Consider the following 22093-nt stretch of genomic DNA (forward strand, 5'->3'; position numbering starts at 1 on the left):
TTATCGAAATGTATGTTAAGTCCTAAGGATAATACCTATTAGCTTGTCTACTATATTATATTATGGTTGGCTTAATAGCTATTACCTATTACTTGATCCATCCTTCCCTTCTCACTTCCTTCCCACCTCCCCCCCCCCCCCCCCCTCTCCGTTCCCCCCCCCCCCCTTTTTTTTTTCACTCCTCCCTGTGCTCTCTAAATCTTCCTCCATATACAGTACTCTCCTCTTTTTCTTTTCTCGCTTTTCTTTCCTTTTGTCTCATATTTTTCTCTTAAACAACTATTTCTACATACAAGCAGAAACTTAACTTAACCGGGTGCGGAATTACACGAGGCGTCCGCCTCAGACATCAATGCTGTTTTTTGCTCCACTACCCGATTACTTAAGCGCTTTTTACCCCCGACACTTGCATCCTCTATACCTCTATTGCTTACCATCCATATTTGCGAACCTGTTATTCTACTTTGTTTACTGGGTAGCGTGATCTCCTGTTTATGTTTACTGCATACTTCAATTACATGTCTGACTACCCGTCTGCGTTACGGGAGATTGCTTCAGTTATACGTGTGCAGAATGTGTTCCGTACATGTCTTCAATCTCAAATGTCTTGTATTTCAATAAAAAAATTTTTTTGGAAGAAAAAAAAAAAAACCAAAAAAAAAACAGCCACTTACCTGTCCCTTGGTCCCGGAGTGTGTCCCCCGCAGCTCGTTTCACCATCCGTCCTGTATACCAGGAGGCCGGCATCTTCAGTGTGGGCACCTGGCTCTGTGATAGCTTGCGACTTCACAGCCGGGTACCCACTGCGCATGCGCGAGTAGCGCTGCTTTTCGTGAATGGCCCTGTAGTCTTCTGGGACCTGTCACGTGTCCCAAAAGACTACAGGGAGGGAGGACACCTTCCTCTTCCGATTGCCTAGGCGATCGGACCGGAAGTGGGAGCGGGTACCTGTCAAATTTGGGTACCCACACCCCCTCGTTCCCCAAAGGTGCCAATCCTTAATGGGGAGCGGGGGAGCAGTCCTTAAAGTGGAACTTCCCCTTTTGAGTGCAGCTCCACTTTAAATGCCCCCATAGCAAGCAACTTGCAATCATGGGCGCTTGGCAGGCGAGGGGCCAGAAGAGCCAGAGGGGGACCTGAGAAGAGGAGGATTTGGGCTGCTCTGTCCAAAACCATTACACAGAGCAGGTAAATATGACATGTTTGTTATAAAGAAACCCTTTAGGACCACTTTAAGTATTTATGGCAACTGTGGTGCATAAAACGGGAGATTAGGGAAAAATTGCTCTGCACATTCTTTAGAAAATGGATCTGGAGGTGCATAAAATTTAGAGTAAAAATGAAATCCACTTAGGATTAGCTGTGGGTTTTGATTGGGCAGATCATTGCTAAGATGTGATTTTGGTAGGGCCTGCTATAGTTCCTATGGATCAATTTCCTGGCTAATAGAAGACTACAATTTCTATGTCTGGACCACCGAAGGTACTCTTCAGTCTTTGGAGTGAGACTTAAATTTAAGGCAGTGTGTGTGGAGTCTTTTTAATATTTTTGTTTACTATAACTATGATTATTGGCTATGGCTTGATGATTTTTTTGTTATATTTGTAGCCCTTTACACCATTGACCATTTTCTGTGATGCACACCAAAGGCGATCTACATTTGACAGATTTCACTTGAATTGAACTTCTACTCTCTTACCTCGGAATGTGCTGAATGGTAATTACACTCTCCAGCATGTATGGGATAAATAGCATTTACAACAAATATGAAAGGTATCTCGTTATACTACTGTAGTGAGGGAGGGTAGCAGCATTGGGTTTCCCTATAAATTGAGCTTAGAAAAAGCCACATTAATTCACAAGTAGAACACCTTCAGCTGAACAGCGAGCACCAAATTAAGGTAGGGAAGCCATTCTGCAACCAACATTGAAGGTGAATTTTTAAAAAACATATCAGCATCTAACATGCATCAGTCTACCCAGAAATTGCACTTGTTCTATTGTTAACAGTTTTACAACATTCAAAGACCGGTTCACACCAAGAATTCACATGTGGTTCAGTGCGTTGTGACTTCAGCCCATTCATTTTGTATGATCTACTTTTGAAAACTCAATGCAACCGGATCGCATGGTACTTCTATGTCATGTCTTTTAGGAGCAGAAGTTGTAATCATTACATATCTGCAAACATTTACAAACAGACACATATTTACAGCCTGATTTTAATCAGCTATGTTTAGACTAGTAATCTTTTCCAAGTTCTACTTCGCATGGTTGTTACTAAACAAATTTTGTAATGCATATTACATTAGGTACGTATGCAATAGGTTTTAAAAATTGAGAAAAATTACTTCCAAATTTGGATTTGTATCTATTTAACTGCTTGCCTGCCGCCCTATAGCAGAAATACTGCTACAGGGCGGCTAGGCTGCTCAAAAGCATGTATGTATATATGTGATTTTGCATTTCTGGGTAGGGGACGTGTGCGCCGTGTGCACCCTACCCACGCCGCCATTGGTGGCTTAAGCTGTCGATCACCGGATCCAGGTCGGTGATTCCCTATAGGCACCCGGCAGTTGCCGAATATCAATGATAGGGGAGAGGTCTGTATGTAAACAATACAGACCTCTCCCCTGTCAGCTTCAGTACACTGCTTTGTATTGCTCTGCATAGCAGAGCAATACAAAGCAGTGTGCTTACATAGTAAAACACACACCGCACACACTGAAACAGCACACAGTTAACCCTTTGATTGCCCCAGATGTTAACCCCTATCTGCCCAGTGCCATTAGTATAGTGTCAGTGCTTTTTATTAGCATTGATCACTCTATTGGTGTCACCGGGGATGTCAGTGACAGCTAGTCAGTTCCCCCCCAGTGTCAGAATGCCTGCTGCAGTCCCACTATAAGTCGCTGATAGCTGCCATTACTAGTATTAAAAAAAAAAAATCCAGTATATATACCGCCATTTGTAGATGATATAACTTTCATGTAAGTCAATTAATTTACACATATTGGGATATATTTTAGTAAACACATGTAGCAGAATAAATATTGGTGTAAATTTGCTGAAATTTGATTTTTTTTAAAAAAATTTTACTGGACATGTTTAATAGCAAAAAGTAAAAATATTGTTTTTTCTTCTCAAAATTGGTGGTCTTTTGTGGTTTATAGTGCAAAAAATAACAAATGCAGAGGCGATCAAATACCACCAAAAGAACGGTCCATTTGTGGGGGAAAAAAAGACATAAATTTCATTTGGGTGTAACGTTGCATGAACGCGCAATTGTCAGTTGCAGTAACACAGCACCATAACGCAAATAATGGCCTGGTGAGGAAGGGAGGGAAATACTCTGGAGGGCAATTGGTTAAAACAAAAGATGGACAAATGATAATGATTACAATAATTGCATCGCTGCGATTTGTACAACAGTCCTTGTTGTCTTCTTTTCAAGATACATCCAGAGCTATGTGTTTTAGCTGTCCTTGAATGTTGTACAAATATGTTACAAAATTGGCAGTTTTACATTTTTGTTACTTAGTTGTAAGATTACAACACTGCATGGAAGGCCAAGACACAGCGGTAATTTACTTTTTATCCCGGGTTCACACTGATGCGGTGAGGAATTTGCAGTGTTTTCTGTGCAAATTCTGCACCGCATCAGAATCGTACCCCGTTCATGTGAACCGCTGTCGGTGTGTATTTTAACAACACCCTGAAAGCAGTCCACAAAATGGGATGTGCGGAATTGGTGTGATGTGCAGAATCCGATCGCATAGGTGTGAATACCCATGCAATCCGATCCTAGTGGGGACCCAAAAAAGGGTCCTGCACATTTTTGGTGCGGGTGCAGTGCGATTGGAGCCATAAAAAAAGGTACAGCTCCAATCGCACCGCACCGCACACAAATCGCATGTGATTTGCAGAGGAATGTGGTGCAGTTCCTGTGCGAATCACAAGTGATATGCCGCACCGCACATATGTGAACCCAGCCTGAGACTTAGATTGTATTGTATTTAGTAGTAAGAAACCAGCTCTTTCAACTCTTTTTTTTTTTCTTTTCTTTCTTTAACCACTTGCTCACTGGGCACTTCTACCCCCTTCCTGCCCAGGCCAATTTGAATGACAATTACTCAGTCATACAACACTGTACCCATATAAATTTTTTTTTTTTCACACAAATAGAGCTTTCTTTTGGTGGTATTTAATCACCACTGGGTTTTTGATTTTTTGCACTATAAATGAAACTAGAAAAGCTACAATTTCTGGTGAAATTGTGTGAAGTGTTCTTGCCTCCACTAGTAATCTACAACTGGAGTGGGCGGAGTAACTAGGTGGAGTGGCTTGAGTAACTGTTGTGTGGTTGGAGTGGCTGGAGTAACTGTGAAAAGGTTGGACTAGGCAGAGTAACTTTATGGAGTGGGCAGAGTAACTGTGTGGAGTGTTTGGAGTGAGTAAAGATAGTAAACATTACACTAACCAACTGATTGATCAAATGGTCGTAGTTTTAAAAACTATAAATCCTACAGCGAAGAGCTTTATATTGTGAGAATCACAAGACCCAGACCTACATTTTGATGCATAGTATGTCTCTGAAATATTAACAATGAAGGCACAGTCGCAGTTTAGAAATTGCCCTTCAAATTTGAGGTGGCTAGAGTGGAGTTTCATTGAATGTCAATGGGCGGCGTGAGTTGCAAACAAATGGTCATATTGTGAAAACTATCAGGACTATGGCTTAGCTGTGGACATTTTGTATTGGCAGCAGGGATAGCTGAACGTTTTGATATAAGATTTGTGTAGGTGGGCTTGAAAATGAGGGAGTGATGGCAGTTTAGAAATCATGTCCTGATTTTTCAGCTCACACTCTAGCTTTTGTCAGCTCCCACTCTAGTTTTGAACATTCCACCATTCATTCCTATGGGACCAATTTCACCACAAAAAACGAAATTTCGTGAACCATTCGGCAAAACGTTCCACAAAGTAATAGCACACCAATCGGGAACAATCCGCACGTTTCGGTATATTACTGTCTATGTAGTGTAAAAACTGTGGGAGGAGTTAGGGTGGTAAATTTGGCTATAATAATAAGAATATATATGTGAGATAACAGTAAGTGGTCTTGCCATGCAAGAACACTTAAAAATGTGTTTTTCTTAGTTTCTGTTATAAAATTTAGCAAATAAGTAATTTTTCTTCATACATTTTTACCAAAATTTATACTGCTACTTTGTATATTATTTGGTCTGTGTGAAAGCTATAGAGTCTACAAGCTATGGTACAATCATTGAAAATTGGCACCTCATGTACTGACGGCCTATCATTTCTTGAGGCCCTAACAAGCCAGGACACTACAAATAAGTAAGTAGACATTCCAAGGCATGAGTCATGGTGAATTTTTTTGAACTTGTAATTTTTTCCCACAATTCTTTGGAAAATTAATATTTTTTTTTTAATCACACACAGCACAGGCATACTTGCAACTACACCCCAAAACACATTCTTCTACTCCTCCGATACCACATGTGTGAGACTTTTCCACAGCCTGGCCACATACAGAATGCCAACATGCAAGCAGCACCATCAGGTGTTCTAGGGACATACTGTAAATTACACATCTAATATCTTGACTGCCTATTACAATTTTGAAGACCATGAAGCACCAGGACAATGGAATTACCCACAAAATGACCCTATTTTGAGAAGCAAATGGCCCAACGTATCTTCTATGAGGCATAATGAGTCTTTTGAACATGTAATTTTTTTTCACACTTTCGGAAAATGTGGAAAGAAAATGAAAATGTATTTTTTTTTTTTTTACAAAAAGTTGCCAATTTATAAGATATTTCTAACACCTAGCATGTAAATATCCCAAAATACATACTGCTACTCCTCCTGATTATAATGATACCAAATGTGTGAGACTTTATCCCCAGCCTGGCCATATGCAGACACCCAACATCCAAGTAGCACCTTTAGGCGTTCCAGGGGCAAAAATTACACATCTAATTTCCTGACTACCTGTTACACTTTTGAAGGCCCTGAAGCACCAGGACAATGGAAGTACCAACAAAATTACCCCATTTTGAGAAGCAAACACCCCAATGTATATTCTATGAGTCTTTTAAACATGTAATTTTTTTTCCACAAGTTTTCGGGAATACGTGGAAAGAAAATGAAAACATATATTCTTTTTTACACAAAGTTGTCCATTTATAAGATATTTCTAACACATAGCATATAAATACCAAAAAATACATTATGCTACTCATCCTGAGTATGGCAATACCACATGTGTGAGACTTTTTAACAGCCTGGCCACATACAAAGGCCCAACATCCAAGTAGTCCCGTCAGGTGTTCTAGGGACATAAATTACACATCTAATTTCCAGACAACCTATCATTTTTGAAGGCCCTTCATATTTCTAACACATAGCATGTACATACCAAGAATTACACTGCAAAATACATTGTGCTGAGAAAATGGTAAGAAAGATTACCTGTGGTTTTAGTAGTGCAGTTGTCCGCAGAGGAGAGCATTGGTCCAGGCAGCAGGCAGGGACGTGGTCAGCAACATCAAAGGCAATTGTCCAGGCAGCAGACAGGAATATTGTCCATAGTCAGTACAGGCAGCAAGCAGAGATATCATCAGCACAGCCAAAGCACTGGTCCAGGCAGCAGGTAGAGATGTGGTCAGCAGCAGCCAAAGAAATTTTCCAGACAGAGACATGGTCAACCAGCACAGCCAAAATATCAGTCCTGGTAGTAGGCAGGAACATGGTCCATGGTACAGGTAGCAGACAGTGTCACTAGTTAGCTTGCAGTTTCTTGTTTGTGTATTCTTACCTCCTTGCTGCAGTGCTGTTTCTGATTCCTTTCACATGTGTGGTTTGTCTGTGCTCACCTATGGGTGTCATCTGCTATCCTCTGGGTTTTATTTCCTTCCCTTCCATTACTTCCTGGCCCTCTTCCTAGATTGCTTGTCTATATAAGACATGCTCAGTCTAGCCCACTTTGCCTGAGCAACTTCCTAGTTCTCTGAGCTCCTGTTTGTTGCTACTCCTGTATCTGACTACCCGTGTACTGACCCCGACTTCGTCTACTGACTGTGTTTGTTTTCTGTCCGTCCTGACCTCGGCTTGTCTATTGGATTTCCTGTTGTTTCCTGATATTGTACTCTGCTCACGTGAACAGTCTCCGCATCCTCAGCTGGGTGTTCCTGGGGGCTGTGGCCTGGTTCTAGCTTGCTGCAAGCCCATCTCCACCATCAAGGGCTCTGGGGAAGAAGCAGGCTGGGGCTTAGACTTCGTGCCCTGGGGAACCCCGAGTTGGCGATCTACAAGGGCTCACTACCACAAACGTTTGACAGACGGAGTCAGCTCATGCGGCAAGCAAAGGCATGTTAGCAGCAGGCAGAAATATCAGGCTTAGGGCCTTGGTCAGGTAATACCTGGGCACAGGGGTAGAGGCTTCGTCCCATCACACCTCTTTGTAGCCTCTGGACTAACAGACCCTTTTCTGGGAATTATAAAACCTAGAGAAAACCAAAAACTTAGTTTTCTCCACACTGAAAAACTATTCTGAAGCCCCTGACATATGTGAGACCCCTGTGTTCTCTTGAATCCTACTATTACAGTAGCAGGGCAGAAGATCAGTCGAAGCGGCTGGCAAAAAACATGGTCAATTAACAAGCTGAGGTCAGTTCAGATGGCAGGCAGAAATGTGGTTGACAGTTCAGATGGCAAGCAGAGGCATCATCAATAAACAGGCCAGGGTCAGTTCCAGAACAGGCAGATGTATGCTACGTTTAGGCAGCAGGCAGTGGTGTGGTCAAATAACAGGCTAGGGTCAGTTCAGGGGCAGGTCGAGGCATGTAGAGTGAATGGCAGTAAATTCAGAATTACGTTTCCCTACTTCAATAATATTGTAGAGAAGTACGGTAATGGCAGAACCAGTCACCTATGCAAAGGGCTAGTTGGAAAGGACACTGGGGAAAAAAAACTGGATTCTCGTCTAACTCCTCTTCTGGAGCACACCTGATTTTTTTTTTATTTATATTTTTGACCTCTTTCTCCGATAGGGAATTTTTTGTGAAAATGGCATTCATGGAGTCTGCTCACTGCATCTGAGCAAACACTTTCTGGTGGGCATCCAGGGTACAAAAGGGCAATGATAATTTCCTCCTGATAGAGGAGAAAGGACATGGGTGTCTCGGTGGATTTCCGGTACATCACATATGTATTATAAATGACCAAATTGAAAAAATAAATGGAGACTTTTTTGTACCAATGGTGGGTTCTTCTTACAGCAAGGTAGGGCTGGATCATCTTATCATTGAACTTGACTCCCCCCATGAACAAATTATAATCGTGGACACATTCTGGTTTTTGGATTGTGCCATTTTTCTTGGTGATTTGCATGTGGGTGTCATTGTGAATTGATGAGAGCGTGTAGATGTCTCGTTTGTCCCTCCACTTCATAGCCAATATCTATTCGTTCCACAAACTCACCGACTCCCCTCTCTGTAGTCTTGTGTTCACCAGCCTTTGCAGAAAGCCCTTCCTACTAGCTCTCACGGTGCCACATGCTAGTGTTTTCCTTTGGTGAAGATTGCGGAAAAGGGGTAGGCTGGTGTAAAAATGATCAACATAGAGATGATAACCCTTTTTCAAGGAGTGGAAATACAAGCTCACAAACGACTTTTCCATTTGCTCCAATGTAATCTGGGCATTCAGGAGCATGCAGCTGGGTGTCCTTTCCTTCATACACAAGGAAGGCGTACACCTACCCACTTGCTCTGTCACATAATTTATAGAGTTTAACCCCATATTGGGCCCTTTTGCTGGGGATAAACTGCTTGAAGCTCAGCCTGCCGGTGAAGGGGACAAGCGACTGCTCCACGCAGATATTTTTGTCCGGGACAAATAATTGGGCGAATTTCTCAGAGAAAAAATTAAGAAGTGGTAAAATTTTATATAATCTATCATATGCTGGGTCATTTTGGGGAGAGCACTGGGTGTTATCATTTAATGGAGGAACTGCATGATCATGATCCACAATTGAATTTAGTAAGTCATCGTTAAAAAATTACATTAGAAAAATCAATGGGGGCAAATTGTTCTGTGTTCACCTGCACTCTTGGCTGGGCGGTAAAAGGGGGGATGTTATCTGCTCCAGAGTTAGGGGAAAGCCATATGGGGTTTTGAAGGGCATATTGAAGAGCGGCATGGGTCCTAACTCTTTGGGGCTGAGGTGACACCCCACTAGTACCTGGCCTTTCTTGAGGTTCTCAATTTCTGATGGAAGTCGCTGCTCTACTAGTGGATGCCACTGCACTACTTGTGGTAGCCTGCTCCTCACCAGAATGCCTTCGTTTGGTTGGCACACTTTCCTCCTCCTCCAATTCTGTAGGAGACCCACTGCTTAAAATGGGCTTGTAATCCAAATCAGAATCAGACTTGAAAAGCTCCCCACTGCTCTCGTCGGTCATGGTTCGGATTTGGTAGGCCTCCTCACAGGAATTTTTTTTTTTAGATAGACATACTGGGACAGATCTGGCTGCACTGATGGGCGCTGATGAGGCTGCACTAATGGGCACTGATGAGGCTGCACTAATGGGCACTGATGAGGCTGCACTAATGGGCACTGATGAGTGCTAATAGGGATCCACTGATAGGGTGGCACTGATGTGTTTGAATTCATGGCACTGATGTACACTGATAAGCTGCAGTAATTTGGTAGCACTGATGGTAATTGATGAGCACTGATGTGCACTGATAAGCTGCAGTGATGAGGCAGCACTGATGGACACTGATGAGCACAGATAGGCACTGATGAGCACTGATATGCTCAGTTGTGTACTGATGAGAATACTCAGTTCAGCAACGGGTTTTCTTTCTCCTTTCCTCACACTCGGTATTGGTGTGAGGGAAGGAGAGAGGAAACTTAGCTACGACCCTTCTGTGTTTACATTTATGATCGCTCGTCATTGGACAGAGCAATCACAAATGTAAACAGCCTCTATAATTGGCCATTCACCCCCTTCTTCATGATGCACTGTGTCCGAGGGACATAGCCATCACTTACAGTTTCTGATGCGCGCCTCCAGGGGCACGCGAGAAGTGAGACCACGGGAGGACGTCATATGATGCCCTCCCAGAACTGGCCAGATGCCAGTGCATCTAAATCTGCTAGTGCATCTAAATCTGCTAGTCCAAAAATATCTCTTTTGCTCTCCATGAGTTGTAGAGACACCCTAAGACAGGAAGCATGTTACTGGCTTGATCACCAGGCAAAATTAAAGGTAAAAAATGTAATGATTGGTAAACTGCAATATATGTATATATTTTTTATTTTTTGGATGGCGGGGGTAATGTTTTAAAGATGAACTTCATTAAATCAGACTGCATAGCAACCATCACCTGCACTAAATACCTTGATCAGCTGTTGTAACGAACAATACAACTGATGGGTCAGGAGTTCCCTCAGGGATCAACGTTAGTGAACATGCATCAACATGCTTACACATGCAACTGGCTGTAATCTGTCATGTGTGACACGCCACACATTGACAGAAGGGCCAGGTATTGTAACAGTTGATAGGTATGGGGTTCATTTAAGAGCTCAGGTTAGGTTAGGTGTCTGGGTTGGCATAGAGGTTAGGGTAAAGCTGAACTCTAGACAAAGTTTCACAGTTGTAATACATATATGGTCACTGTTTGTAATTTTTGCAAACCAGTTCTGAGATTTACACCACCCAGTCAGGGAATGTATGTTCACTTTTTGTTTACCCCCCAGGCTGAATACTATTGGCTACTACCACTTTTGGCTCTGCAATGTATTGGTCCATGGTACATGTTGACTCATTCTTACCTTTGTACACACAGGGTAGTTGACGTACAGCATGGAAGTTTCATCAAGATCAGAAGAGCAAACAAATTACAATGATTTTGACCCAAGAAAGTACCTTGACATTTTTTATGCAATAGATGAAGATCATGAAATGACCAAGGAGGTCATGTTCCTGCACACATTTATGAAAAATGTATTTTCATCAGGTATGTAATACTGTTGATGCCAGTATAGTCCCCTTGATGTCTATTCAGGTCTGGATGTGAATATAGACATTATTTTAGTTTTAAATTGTTCCATTAATTTATTTAACTTTATCTTACCTTTTTGTGTTTTAACACGTTCTTGAGTTTTTACATGTTACAAAACACGAAGACAGCAAAAGACCTGGCATTGGCCAAAGATACTATCACAAACCAAAAATGTCATTACTTAAAGGCCTGGTATGGCCACATCAGTCAGATCATCAATATAACTGGTACAATAATTCGTTATTGTGGTGACCCAACTGCCAAGTCATTGTCATCTTGATTAGTTCTAATAGGTACAATTGTTTAAACAGTAGATAGTAGGACAAGAAAGAAAGAAAGAGAAAAGGTAAGGGAAGACATACATGAAGGGTAAGAAAAGTTTGCAAAAGGAAAGTAGGAAGAGGTAAGATTTCAGAACTGGGAGATATCCCTTTGGATATGCAGGGAAATATTTCAGTTAATGGATGATAAATAGAAATAAATCCTACAAAGGATAGTGAGTTATCCATGGGTCCCAAACTTTTCAGAAGCTTTTCATGGATTCCCAAAGTGCATCATCTGCTTACTCAGCAAGTCATTTTGTTTGATTAAACCTATAGTAATTTGAACAAACCCGTAGATTGTGGAGTCTTTTTTTTTTTTTGTTTTCTGAATTTTTTATTTTTTCCAGCAACAACAAAACAAATTTTTGTTCCTCCTGAGTCTCAGGTGTTCTGCCTTCTGTGTCCCATTGATTTTGTTTTTGTGTTTTCTGTTTTTCGTTTTGCTTTCTTAAAATGTTACATTTTATTTAAATTTTTTGCAGCAACCTTAAGAAATAAAATTGTCCATAATTGCTGTGCCCCGTTTTCTTTATTAAAAAAACAATAATAAAATGGTTTACAGTGCACCAAGCATAAGTGTTGCACCCAAGCACCAAATTCCTATCCCACATTATAAAAATCCCCGAAAAAAAATCTCCATGTCTGAAAGGCCAGACACTCACAGGCAGCTAAAAGAGGGCAAGCAGCCTCTGTGTCCACAGTGATAAGTGGTGGTTGTGGACATGGTGTCTTCTCTGAGAGCAGGGCACGCTTGTGTGTGTGTGTGTGTGTGTGTGTTTGTGTGTGTGTGTGTTTGTGTGTGGTGTGTGTGTGGTGGGTGGGTGGGTGTGTGTATGTGTGTGGTGTGTGTGTGGTTTTGTTTGTTTTTTTGTTTCCTGGTGCTGGCCGTTATTGCACTGAGGCATCATCTGAATTATTCAATTATAGTTTTACATGCTGCTGGAGGATGCACATTTGATTGCTCCGATGTTGGTTCCCAGGTTGAGGAAGGGAGTGATGTGAGCCTAGAGAGGGGGTGCCATTGACAGACAAGAAGTGGGCGGCAGTCATGTTCCCCCAGCTGCAGCATACGGCCAAGTTGGCTCCAGTGATCAGGAGGGAGGCAATGATGAGGTCACTGACTGTAGTTGGGTGCCTGAGAGAACAGAGGAGGAGGCACAACTCCCAACTAGGCAGGATGTCCTCTAGGGCCAGGCGTAAGGCCAGCCACCCTATTACATCACATGACAAAGCTCCACAGGTACAGGGCGCTGCTGACTTCCAAAGTTTTATTGGTGTGGGCTTTTTACTACACGTGCAGCAGACCGCAACATTGCTGTTTGCAGTCTGTCTGAAGCAGATCAAACATGGCCAAACACCAGCAGCTTGGGCACCACATGCTTGACAAGACATATGATGACCTGCAATGCAGCCCATTGGCAACAGCACCTGAAAGACCCACATCATAAAAAAAAGTGCAGACTTCTCCTTGCTCCTCATCTGGGCCACACAGCGGCCTTTTACCTCATGATCAGCCATGTCCAATGACACACTGATCACCGGGAAATGCAACTGGCAATTATCGGCTGCACTTTCCTCACGCTGTCACAGCGTGAGGAAAGCACTGCTGAAAACCGGCAGTTGTCAGAGGAGGGATCGGCCCCGATCATCAGGGCACTGATGATCAGTGCTCTGATGATCGGAGCCCATCAGTGCCACCTCATCAGTGCCGCCCATCAGTACATCCTCATCGACTCACAACAGTGAAGGATAAAAATTACCTGTTTGCAAAATTTTATAATAGAAACAAAGAAACTTTTTTTTTTTCAAATTTTTTTTGCTCACCCAGCAGCGAGTACATACCACCGAAAGAAATCTCTATTTGTGTGAAAAAAATGCTAAAAATTTCATATGGGTACAGTGTTGCATGTCCGCGCAATTGTCATTCAAAGTGCAACAGCACTGAAAGCTGAAAATTAGCCTGGGCAGGAAGGGGATATAAGTGCTCGGTAGGCAAGTGGTTAAACAATTCTTTAGTGCTCAGCGCCCAGAGCTATTTTAAGCACCCATCAGCAGCGTCTGTATCATACAGTGCAGGATTATCTAGGTGCAAGAGCAGACTTGGAGACCTTTCCAACTAAGGATCCACTGAGTTTCTGGGTCTTGAGGATGGATCACTGGCCAGAACCTGCTCAATATGCAATCGAGCCACTGGCCTGTCCTGAATCTAGTGTGCTTATGAATGGACATTCAGTGTTGCTGGAGGTTTTGTGACATATAAGAGTGCGTCTGTCCACAGACTCCATTAACCGGGTGACATTTATCAAAATGAACCAGTCTTGGATCAACAGAAGCTATTAAGCCTCTGATGCTGATATAACTGACTAAATTTGTTAGGGAATTGGGTTCCCTTGAAGATTGCCTACCCCATTCCTGAATCCTGATTATGTTAGTTTCCAACAATTTTTTTTTTGTTTTGGTTTAGGGCACCACCAACACCCAAGACCCGATTTTCTGCACCTGTTTGACAGATGCATGTCATTTCAGTTTTTTCTTTAGAGCAGTGCCAATTCCTGCACTCATCAAGAGTAACTATAAGGGGTTACAGTGCAGAGGCGCCAACACCCAAGGCCCATTTTTTCAACACACTGTGTGGCAGGTGCTTAGGATTTACATTTTTTTGAGCAGAGTCCAATCCTTCACTCTGGATTACTGAAGAGTTACAGTGTGAAGGCACCACCAACTGTTTGCCTGCCAAGCACCCAGCAATGCACTGCGTTCTCACAGTGCACAGTCCCCACCCCACACTGTATAAGACTGGGGAGAATACTCTCCCCCCCCAAAAAAATAAACATATTAAAAAAAAGTGAGATTCCCTCCCCTTAATCCATACCAGGCCCTTTAGGTCTGTTAGGAGGGACCCCACAGTAAAAATAGTTTTTTAAAAAAGTGCTCAGGGTTCATCCTAAAAGCTATACCAGGGAACCAGCCCTTTAGGTCTGGTAAGACTTTTTTACGGGAACCCAGCCTCCCAAAAATGTGGGAGAAAAGTGCGTGGGGTTCCCCCTAAAAGCCATACCAGGTCCTCCAAGTCTATTGGTACTTGTAATTTTCCATTCACAGAATTTATTTTTTTACATAGCGACAGATAGTGGGGGGGAGAAGATTCTCCGCTACCTGTCCCTAGATGCAGCAGAGTGGGCATTAGCTCCAGGAGTGGGAACATGTTACCTTTTAATAGTACAGTTAACCTACCAAAAGGAACCAAATAAGTTCTTTGTTAGGGTTTACATGCCCTTTTAAAAATGTGAACATATTCTTTTTTAGGTCGTGTGGAAGGCAATAGTCTTGTAGAGATTGGTGCTGGTCCCACCATATTTCATATTCTGTCTGCCTGTGAAAACTTCAAGCAGATATACCTTACAGATTATGTAGAAGGCAATCTGCAAGAATTAGAGAAATGGCTAAAAGGTGATAAGGAGGCCTTTGATTGGTCTGGACATCTGAAATATGTCTGTGAGATTGAAAACCACAGGTATGTACTAAACATCTATTAATGTATACTAGATATGGATGAGTTTGATGCTTCAAAATATTTGCAAATTTTTGTCAATTTGCTGAGAAATCCACAAAAAAAATTTTTATTTTTTTTTTTTTTTTTTTAATATTCGCTCAATTTTCCCTACAATTTCAATTAAGCATTGTCCAGTCCTATCCTGCTGCTCCCTTTTTATCTTGCCTATATAACATGGACAGCTGATCTGATAAATTATATACAATGTAGTACAAATAAATTATAAAACTTTCTCTGCTCTCATATACTTTGACACTATTATATCACAGTGCTACTGTGAAGTTGACAATTTGCTCTTTATTTGTTTGAATGTAGTACAATTAATCACTGATCTAATATCCTACATTTTAGCAGTTGGGGCAGCAGTCTTTAGGTGCGAATGGACAACATGAGCAAAGTTAATCTGCTTTTTGTGGTGTTTCATGACATTTTGTTACATGTGGAGTTTTCAATAGTTAAATTTTTCAGTAAATTGTTGGGAGAGAGGAATTCTTTTGTGGTGTCATTGTTGCATATTTTCTTGTTTTTGGATGTCTACATGTTTGTGGTGAGGCACCTGTCTGATATTCATAAGGACGGAATTTCCCCAATTAGTAAACTTTGTATCCGCTGGGTTATTGTATACATTTGTTTCTCCAGGGGTATGGATGGAGAAGAATTCTGATCATACAAATAAACAGGATTTTACCAGCATATTTGCAAAGTTTTTCTTAAGTTTGGCAACATAGGCCGATGCCTGAATTTCAGACAAGCGCTAAAGCTACACATAGGTAGATATCAAAATATATTAAGGGATTTTTGGCGCACCATTTGAAGAAAAGGAACTCTTGAAATATTTTTTTTAAATTGAAAGTTCTCACAATTTTATTGTGTATATACAAAATTAAAGCCTATATCAAATATATATTTAACACAAGCATTCTTAGATGTACACTGTATTGTTTCTTGATTTTTAAGAAATTAATTTTATTTTTTTTTGGTTCGCGGTTGAACAATTGAGCCTAACGAAAGTTCAACCAAGAACTTCGAACAGAGAGGACAATTCACTAAGCGGTATCTTACAGCATCTAAATATGGAGTAAGCTACCATACAGCTACTAAAAACCTTCTTTAATGTTTCAGCTGTCAGTGGGTTCCCTGCTGATAGCTGAATGTAATAAGAATTGCTGGCACTGTCAGGAAATTAAACATTTTTTTTAAAAAGTGTGAGTTTCCCCCCCCCATCCTTACCTAGCCCTTTGGGTCTGGTATGGATTTTGAGGGGAATCCCCATGCCAAAATGTAAAAAAAAATAGTATTTGGGTCCCCCCAAATCCATACCAGACCTTTATCCGAGCATGCAGATCAGGAAAGGGGAGGGAGGTGAGTGAAGGTCCCCCCTCCTGAACCATACCAGGCCACATGCCCTCAACATGGGGGGTGCTTTTGGGCAGGGGGGTCCCTCCCCCCATGTTGATGGGGAAAAGAGCCTCTTCCCCACAACCGTGGTTGTGGGGGTCTGTGGGCGAGGGGCTTATCCGAATCTGGGCCCCCAGATTCAGTCCCCCCACGTGAATGAAAATGAGGTACATAGTACTGCTACTCATTCACAAAAAAAAGTGTAGTGTAAAAAAATGACAGTAGACAGTCTTTGACAAGTCCTTTATCAAAAACAAAAATAAAAAAATGTCCCCAGAAGTAGATCTAACGTCAATCACAATGCCCACTGCCACCACCAACCTGAAAAAAGAGGGGAAAGAAGCTGGCTCCCGCCATCTGACAGCTGCACTGGGATGACAGTTCTTAAATACTGTGGTGACCTCACAAGGGGGCAGGTGACATCATCATGCACTGTGATTGGCCAAAGCATTGCACCTGACCTGTGGTCAGATGCATTGCTTTGGCCAATCACAATGCACTGTTAGGACGCAATGCATTGTGGGGATCAGTGGGCGAAGGGCCCGCCAAACGCTCTTACCGTTCGTGTTTTCACTGAACACACAAACAGCCGATGTTTAAGTCGAACTTATGTTTGACTCGAACACAATGCCCAACACTATTAATTACAGCACACAAACATTGCAGAATAACTCTGACATCTCTGTACTACAAAGTATTAAAAAGCATTTATCAACGCATTTCAGTCAGATCTGATACTTCAGGACAGGTCAAGTAGGTAGTACAGAAGAGAATTTATTTGTCAGGGCTAATCTATATGGAAACAACATATAGGTTACCTTAGTCCATTATTGACAAATACTATATGTGGTTACATCACAAGAATGCATACAGTAAGTGTTCACATAACATCAGATGGACATTTTGAGTGTTTGAGGGCCACCAAGTAATTCCCCATACATGCTTAAATTGCTATAGCTCATCATTTTAACCCCTTCCCGCCCTTTTAAGAGCTTCTAAATGCCAAGAAGTGGAGGTGGGCATCCCAGTCACGTGACCGCGGTGACTGGCTGTCACAGAGGCACATGATCAGAAATGCTCCTTAATGCAAGTATACATCGGGAGCTTTCAGATCCCCACTGGTAACTGTGCTGGGAGTGTTCAGTGATCTTAGTATAGAAAAGTGTTTACATAGGGCCACATATATGCGGACTCTCGGCGGTAAAGCCCACCTGCTAACAGGCCACATATGTATACCTCTGGTCAGAAGTCGTTAAATTCAATACCATTACAACTGTAACTATTGTTACAGCTCCATCATTTTAAATGCCACACCAATACAACTCCATAATTTCAATACAAAACAGTGAGCTATGAAATAATTCCTTACAATATGCATATCCATAGTATGTGGTTCACAGCTCAGTTCACAGGCAGTGCATAGTGCCTATCCAAGCAGCTCTGTACCATGTGATTGTTGTGATCCCCAATCGCAGCGATACAGAGTCACTCAGATCTACTGTGTCTGTGAACTGAGCTGTCCAATGATGGTTTGGTTCAGTCATTAATGGGTGCAATGATGGCCAGAGGGTGTAACAATAATAATTCACATTGCTTGTACACTATCAGTGGTTGAGTATAGTGCACAATTCCTATCTTTAACTGCTTGACCGGCGCCCTGTAGCACAAATACTGCTACAGGCGGCAGGGCTGTGCAAAATCACATATGCATATGAAGGAAAGCCGAGGGCTGGGCCCACAGATTCAGAGGGTACACGATGCCACACAGACACAGACAGCGGTTCTTTTACAACAATTTAGTTTACTGAACAGTTATAGTGATCATGTAGTTGAGCATACGTAAACAGAATGATAACAGCGCATAACCATACAGTAAGAAGAATACTGTCTAACACTAACCCCGTACTTGCGGACTTTCCCCAATGTCCAGAAAGCAGCCTGGCTGCGCCTGAATGTTCCTGAGCAAGATATAACGTTGGGGTGCACCCTAAGTATTGCGCAATACTATTTGTAATCCAAAGGAAAGCGGAGTGTGTCTCTTGTAACTTTCTGGTATATCCAAAATGTCACTGACCACGTGTGGTGCGACGTGCTGCGGCAAAGCCGCACTTACAGTTTCCTGGCAGGCTCTTGGTGCTTTTTTCCTGATCCACTCCAGAACCGGACCATACAGTCACTTGTTTCCTGGTCTCGTTGCGGTGAATCTTCCCTAGGTGCCGTCGCCAGACTCCACTGTGAGCCGTAAATCCTCTTCCAGGCCCCACACAGATTCTCCAGACTTCCTCAGCACATACCAGCCAGACACAGACTTCCTGTCACTTCCTCCTCTGCACCGGAACTCCTCCCCTTCCCATAGAGTTTGTGATGCAGTAAGTCATTTCTTAATTGCAGCCTCAAACCTGCATTTACAGTTTACTATGACCCTTCTGAGGGTCCTACTCGGCCCCTAAATTAGTATTCATTAAACTTTATAAGGTAAATAAGCATTTATCTTGTCTTAGCAAAAGTCACTACAAAATCGATTCTTGTACTTTGCTGCCATCTACTGACCAAAAAGCATATTGCAGGCATATTACAGTTTAACATTACACATCAGTATTTCATGCCTCCACACCCTTACACATATACCCGCGCTGCCATGGGCAACTAAGCATGTCAATCATTTGGGCCTGACTGGCGACTTCCTACCGGCACTCGACGATCGCCGGGGAAAGCTGACAGGGGAGACCTGTGTGTAAACAACACAGGTCTCTCTTCTGTCAGCATGGTCATGCTGTTTTGTATCTCTCTGCACAGCATGTCTCCAAAGTAAAACGAACACAGGTAACCCTTTGATTGCCCCAGATGTTAACCCGTTCCTGCTCAGTGTCATTAGTACAGTGTCAGTGCTTTTTATTAGCACTGATCACCGTATTCGTGTCATTGGGGATGTCAGTCGCAGTCCCGCTATAAGTTCTGATTGCCACCATTATTAATATTAAAAAAAAAATGGATGTCACTCCACTTCCTCAAACTCAATCTTTTCCAAAACTGAGCTCCTAGTACTCCCCCCTGCCCGTGCCCCCTCCCCTGACTTCTTCATCAAGATCAATAATACAACCATCAGTCCCTCCCCTCATGCCAGGGTACTAGGTGTAATCCTAGACTCCCATCTGTCCTTTCAGCCCCAAAGTCAATCACTGTCCAAATCTTGTAGACCTCACCTCCGCAACATCTCCAAGATACGCCCGTTCCTAACCTCTGAAACCACTAAGCAACTTATTCACTCCCTTGTTATCTCTTGCCTTGACTATTGTAACTCCCTCTTCATTGGCCTACCTCATTGCAGGCTATCCCCCCTTCAGTCTATCATTAATGCTGCTGCCAGACTCATCCACCTTACTAACCGTTCCGTATCTGCCAACCCTCTCTGCCAATCCCTCCACTGGCTTCCCATTGCCCAACGGATAAAATTCAAAACATTAACAATAACATATAAAGCCATTTATAAGTCTGCCCCAAATTACATCCAAATATCGCCCAAACCGTCCTCTATGCTCCTTGCATGACCTCCTACTCTGTAGTTCCCTTGTCTCCTCCTCCCATGATCGTCTCTAGGACTTCTCCAGAGCTTCCCCCATCCTCTGGAACTCTCTACCCCAATTTATCAGACTATTGACTACTCTGCTCACTTTTAGGCGGTCTCTGAAAACCTATCTCTTCAGAGAAGCCTATCCTGCCCTCAGCTAATAATGCAATCTTCTATTTCTCCTACCAGTCCGGGGATGGACAGTTATTACCTTTTGTACCACTAGCCCCTCCCTCTTAGATTGTAAGCTCCAAGGAGCAGGGCCCACCTAACCTTCTTGTATTGAACTGTATTGTTGCTGTATTGTCTCCCATTACAGTATATTGTAAAGCACTGAGCAAACTGTTGGTGCTATATAAATCCTGAATAATAATAATAATAATAATAATAATTATTATTATTATTTTAAAAATGTATTGGATATGTTTTTATAGCAAAAAGTCAAAAATATTTTTTTTTTCAAAATTGTTGGTCTTTTTTTGTTTATAGCTCAAAAAATAAAAAATGCAGAGGTGATCAAATTCCACCGAAAGAGAGCTCTATTTGTGGGGGGAAAAAAAGGATATAAATGTACAGTGTTGCATGACCGTGCAATTGTCAGTTAAAATATTGCAGTGCCATATCACAAGAAAAGGTCGGGTCAGGAAGGGAGGTAAAAAACTGAATTTCAGTTGTGCCTAGTTGCTTTGATAAAATAAAAATGTCAACATGGTCATTTTTTTAGAATACCTGTAATGATTCTGATATAACCAATTCTAGGTCCACAGAGGAGGAGAAGGCCAAGAAGATACGCAGGAAAGTCTCACTCATGAGGTGTGATGTCACCAAAGCCAATCCCCTAGAGCCAAATTCTCTTCCCCAGGCAGACTGTGTGATCGTTGGCGGGTGTCTCATCTGTGCTTGCAAGAACAAGGAAGATTTTAAAGCCGCCCTAAAGAACGTTGTATCTCTGATCAGACCTGGGGGTCATCTCATTATCACCGATTACTTAGGGGCCTCGTATTACGTGGTCGGCAAGACAAAGTTTCCAGTTCTGTCACTTGATGAAAATATTGTGCGAGAGGCGGTGGCTGAGAGTGGGTGTGAGATTCAGGAGTTTACAACATTTACTGACTTACAATTTCCAGAAGAGGTGTTTAGTTGTACTACTTCGTTCTGTCTTCTGGCCCGCAAATATTGAAGCCATAAAGGGAAGCCATAGAAAAAAAGGGGCAAAATTGGTGAAAAAGTATTTTTTTATATATAGACTTTATTTGGTAGACCAAGCCATATCTTTCTATAGTGATCTTTAGTTGTAGTCCTTTTTAATAACATTCATTAGTACATTTCAGGCAGCAGCAGGCATTTCAGGCTTCAACAGTTTTAATTACTATGATTGTCAGATTGTTTGATTGTTTTTGTTTTTTTTCAACCCTGTGGCCTCCTGTGAGTAGGCACTGCTGTGTCATACATTTCACAGAGCCTGCCTTCTGAACTACACAGAAGCTGAGAGGAGGAGTTTCAGGAGGCAGAGTCAGTACAGGAATGGCTGCTTACAGACAGCAAGGTACCATGGGACATGTAGTCCTGAGAAATTGAAAGTAAATAGCCAAAGAAAAGATGCAAAGCATGCAGGGAATTCAGGAAATAGTTTTGAAAGAGATGGCCAGGAGGCAGAATGCACAACATGAAAGGACATTTTTTCGCGTTTCTATTGGATGATCAGTTATAACTATTTTATTTTAAAAAATGGACTGCGCTAAGGTCACAAATAGAGAAAATAAACTGTGAAATCTTTAAAGTGATAAAACTGAGCAAAATACAAATACAATATTAATATTCTGTCCCAACATGTGAATAATTGGTGCAAAGGTGCTGTATCTTTAACGGTGATACTCCATACTGAAATGACAAGTGCTTCACTGTGTTCACACTGGTGCCCCACATAGATGTAAACTCACCGTCATTTCATGACCACCTATCTCTACAGTAGGTAAGTCACACTCACTTTAAAACTTTAATATGGGGTCAAACAATAGAAATGCCACTCACAAAAAAAGTGCCTTTCCTGGCACTAGGTGTATTCAGCTTTGTATATTATGAATGGGAATTAAGATGGCCCTCTGCATTCCAGCATGTGTTCCAAATCCCGGAAGTGACGTCAGCGGA

General features: G+C 42.1%; 1 protein-coding gene across 1 annotated transcript; it reads left to right on the forward strand.

Annotated features, from left to right (window-relative positions):
* Positions 1–1807: 1807 nt before the first annotated feature.
* LOC149440785 (nicotinamide N-methyltransferase-like) lies at positions 1808–21716 on the forward strand. The gene is made up of 4 exons (XM_089658159.1): positions 1808–1901; positions 10888–11058; positions 14733–14940; positions 20705–21716. Exons 2-4 carry the CDS (start codon positions 10905–10907, stop codon positions 21123–21125), a joined length of 783 nt encoding a protein of 260 aa, XP_089514285.1. The 5' UTR covers positions 1808–1901; positions 10888–10904; the 3' UTR covers positions 21126–21716.
* Positions 21717–22093: the final 377 nt, after the last annotated feature.

The sequence above is a fragment of the Staurois parvus genome, unplaced genomic scaffold (genome assembly GCF_062004578.1).
Source record: "Staurois parvus isolate SC_StPar_1 unplaced genomic scaffold, SC_StPar_1.0 ptg001053l, whole genome shotgun sequence".
Classification (NCBI taxonomy): Eukaryota; Metazoa; Chordata; class Amphibia; order Anura; family Ranidae; genus Staurois; species Staurois parvus.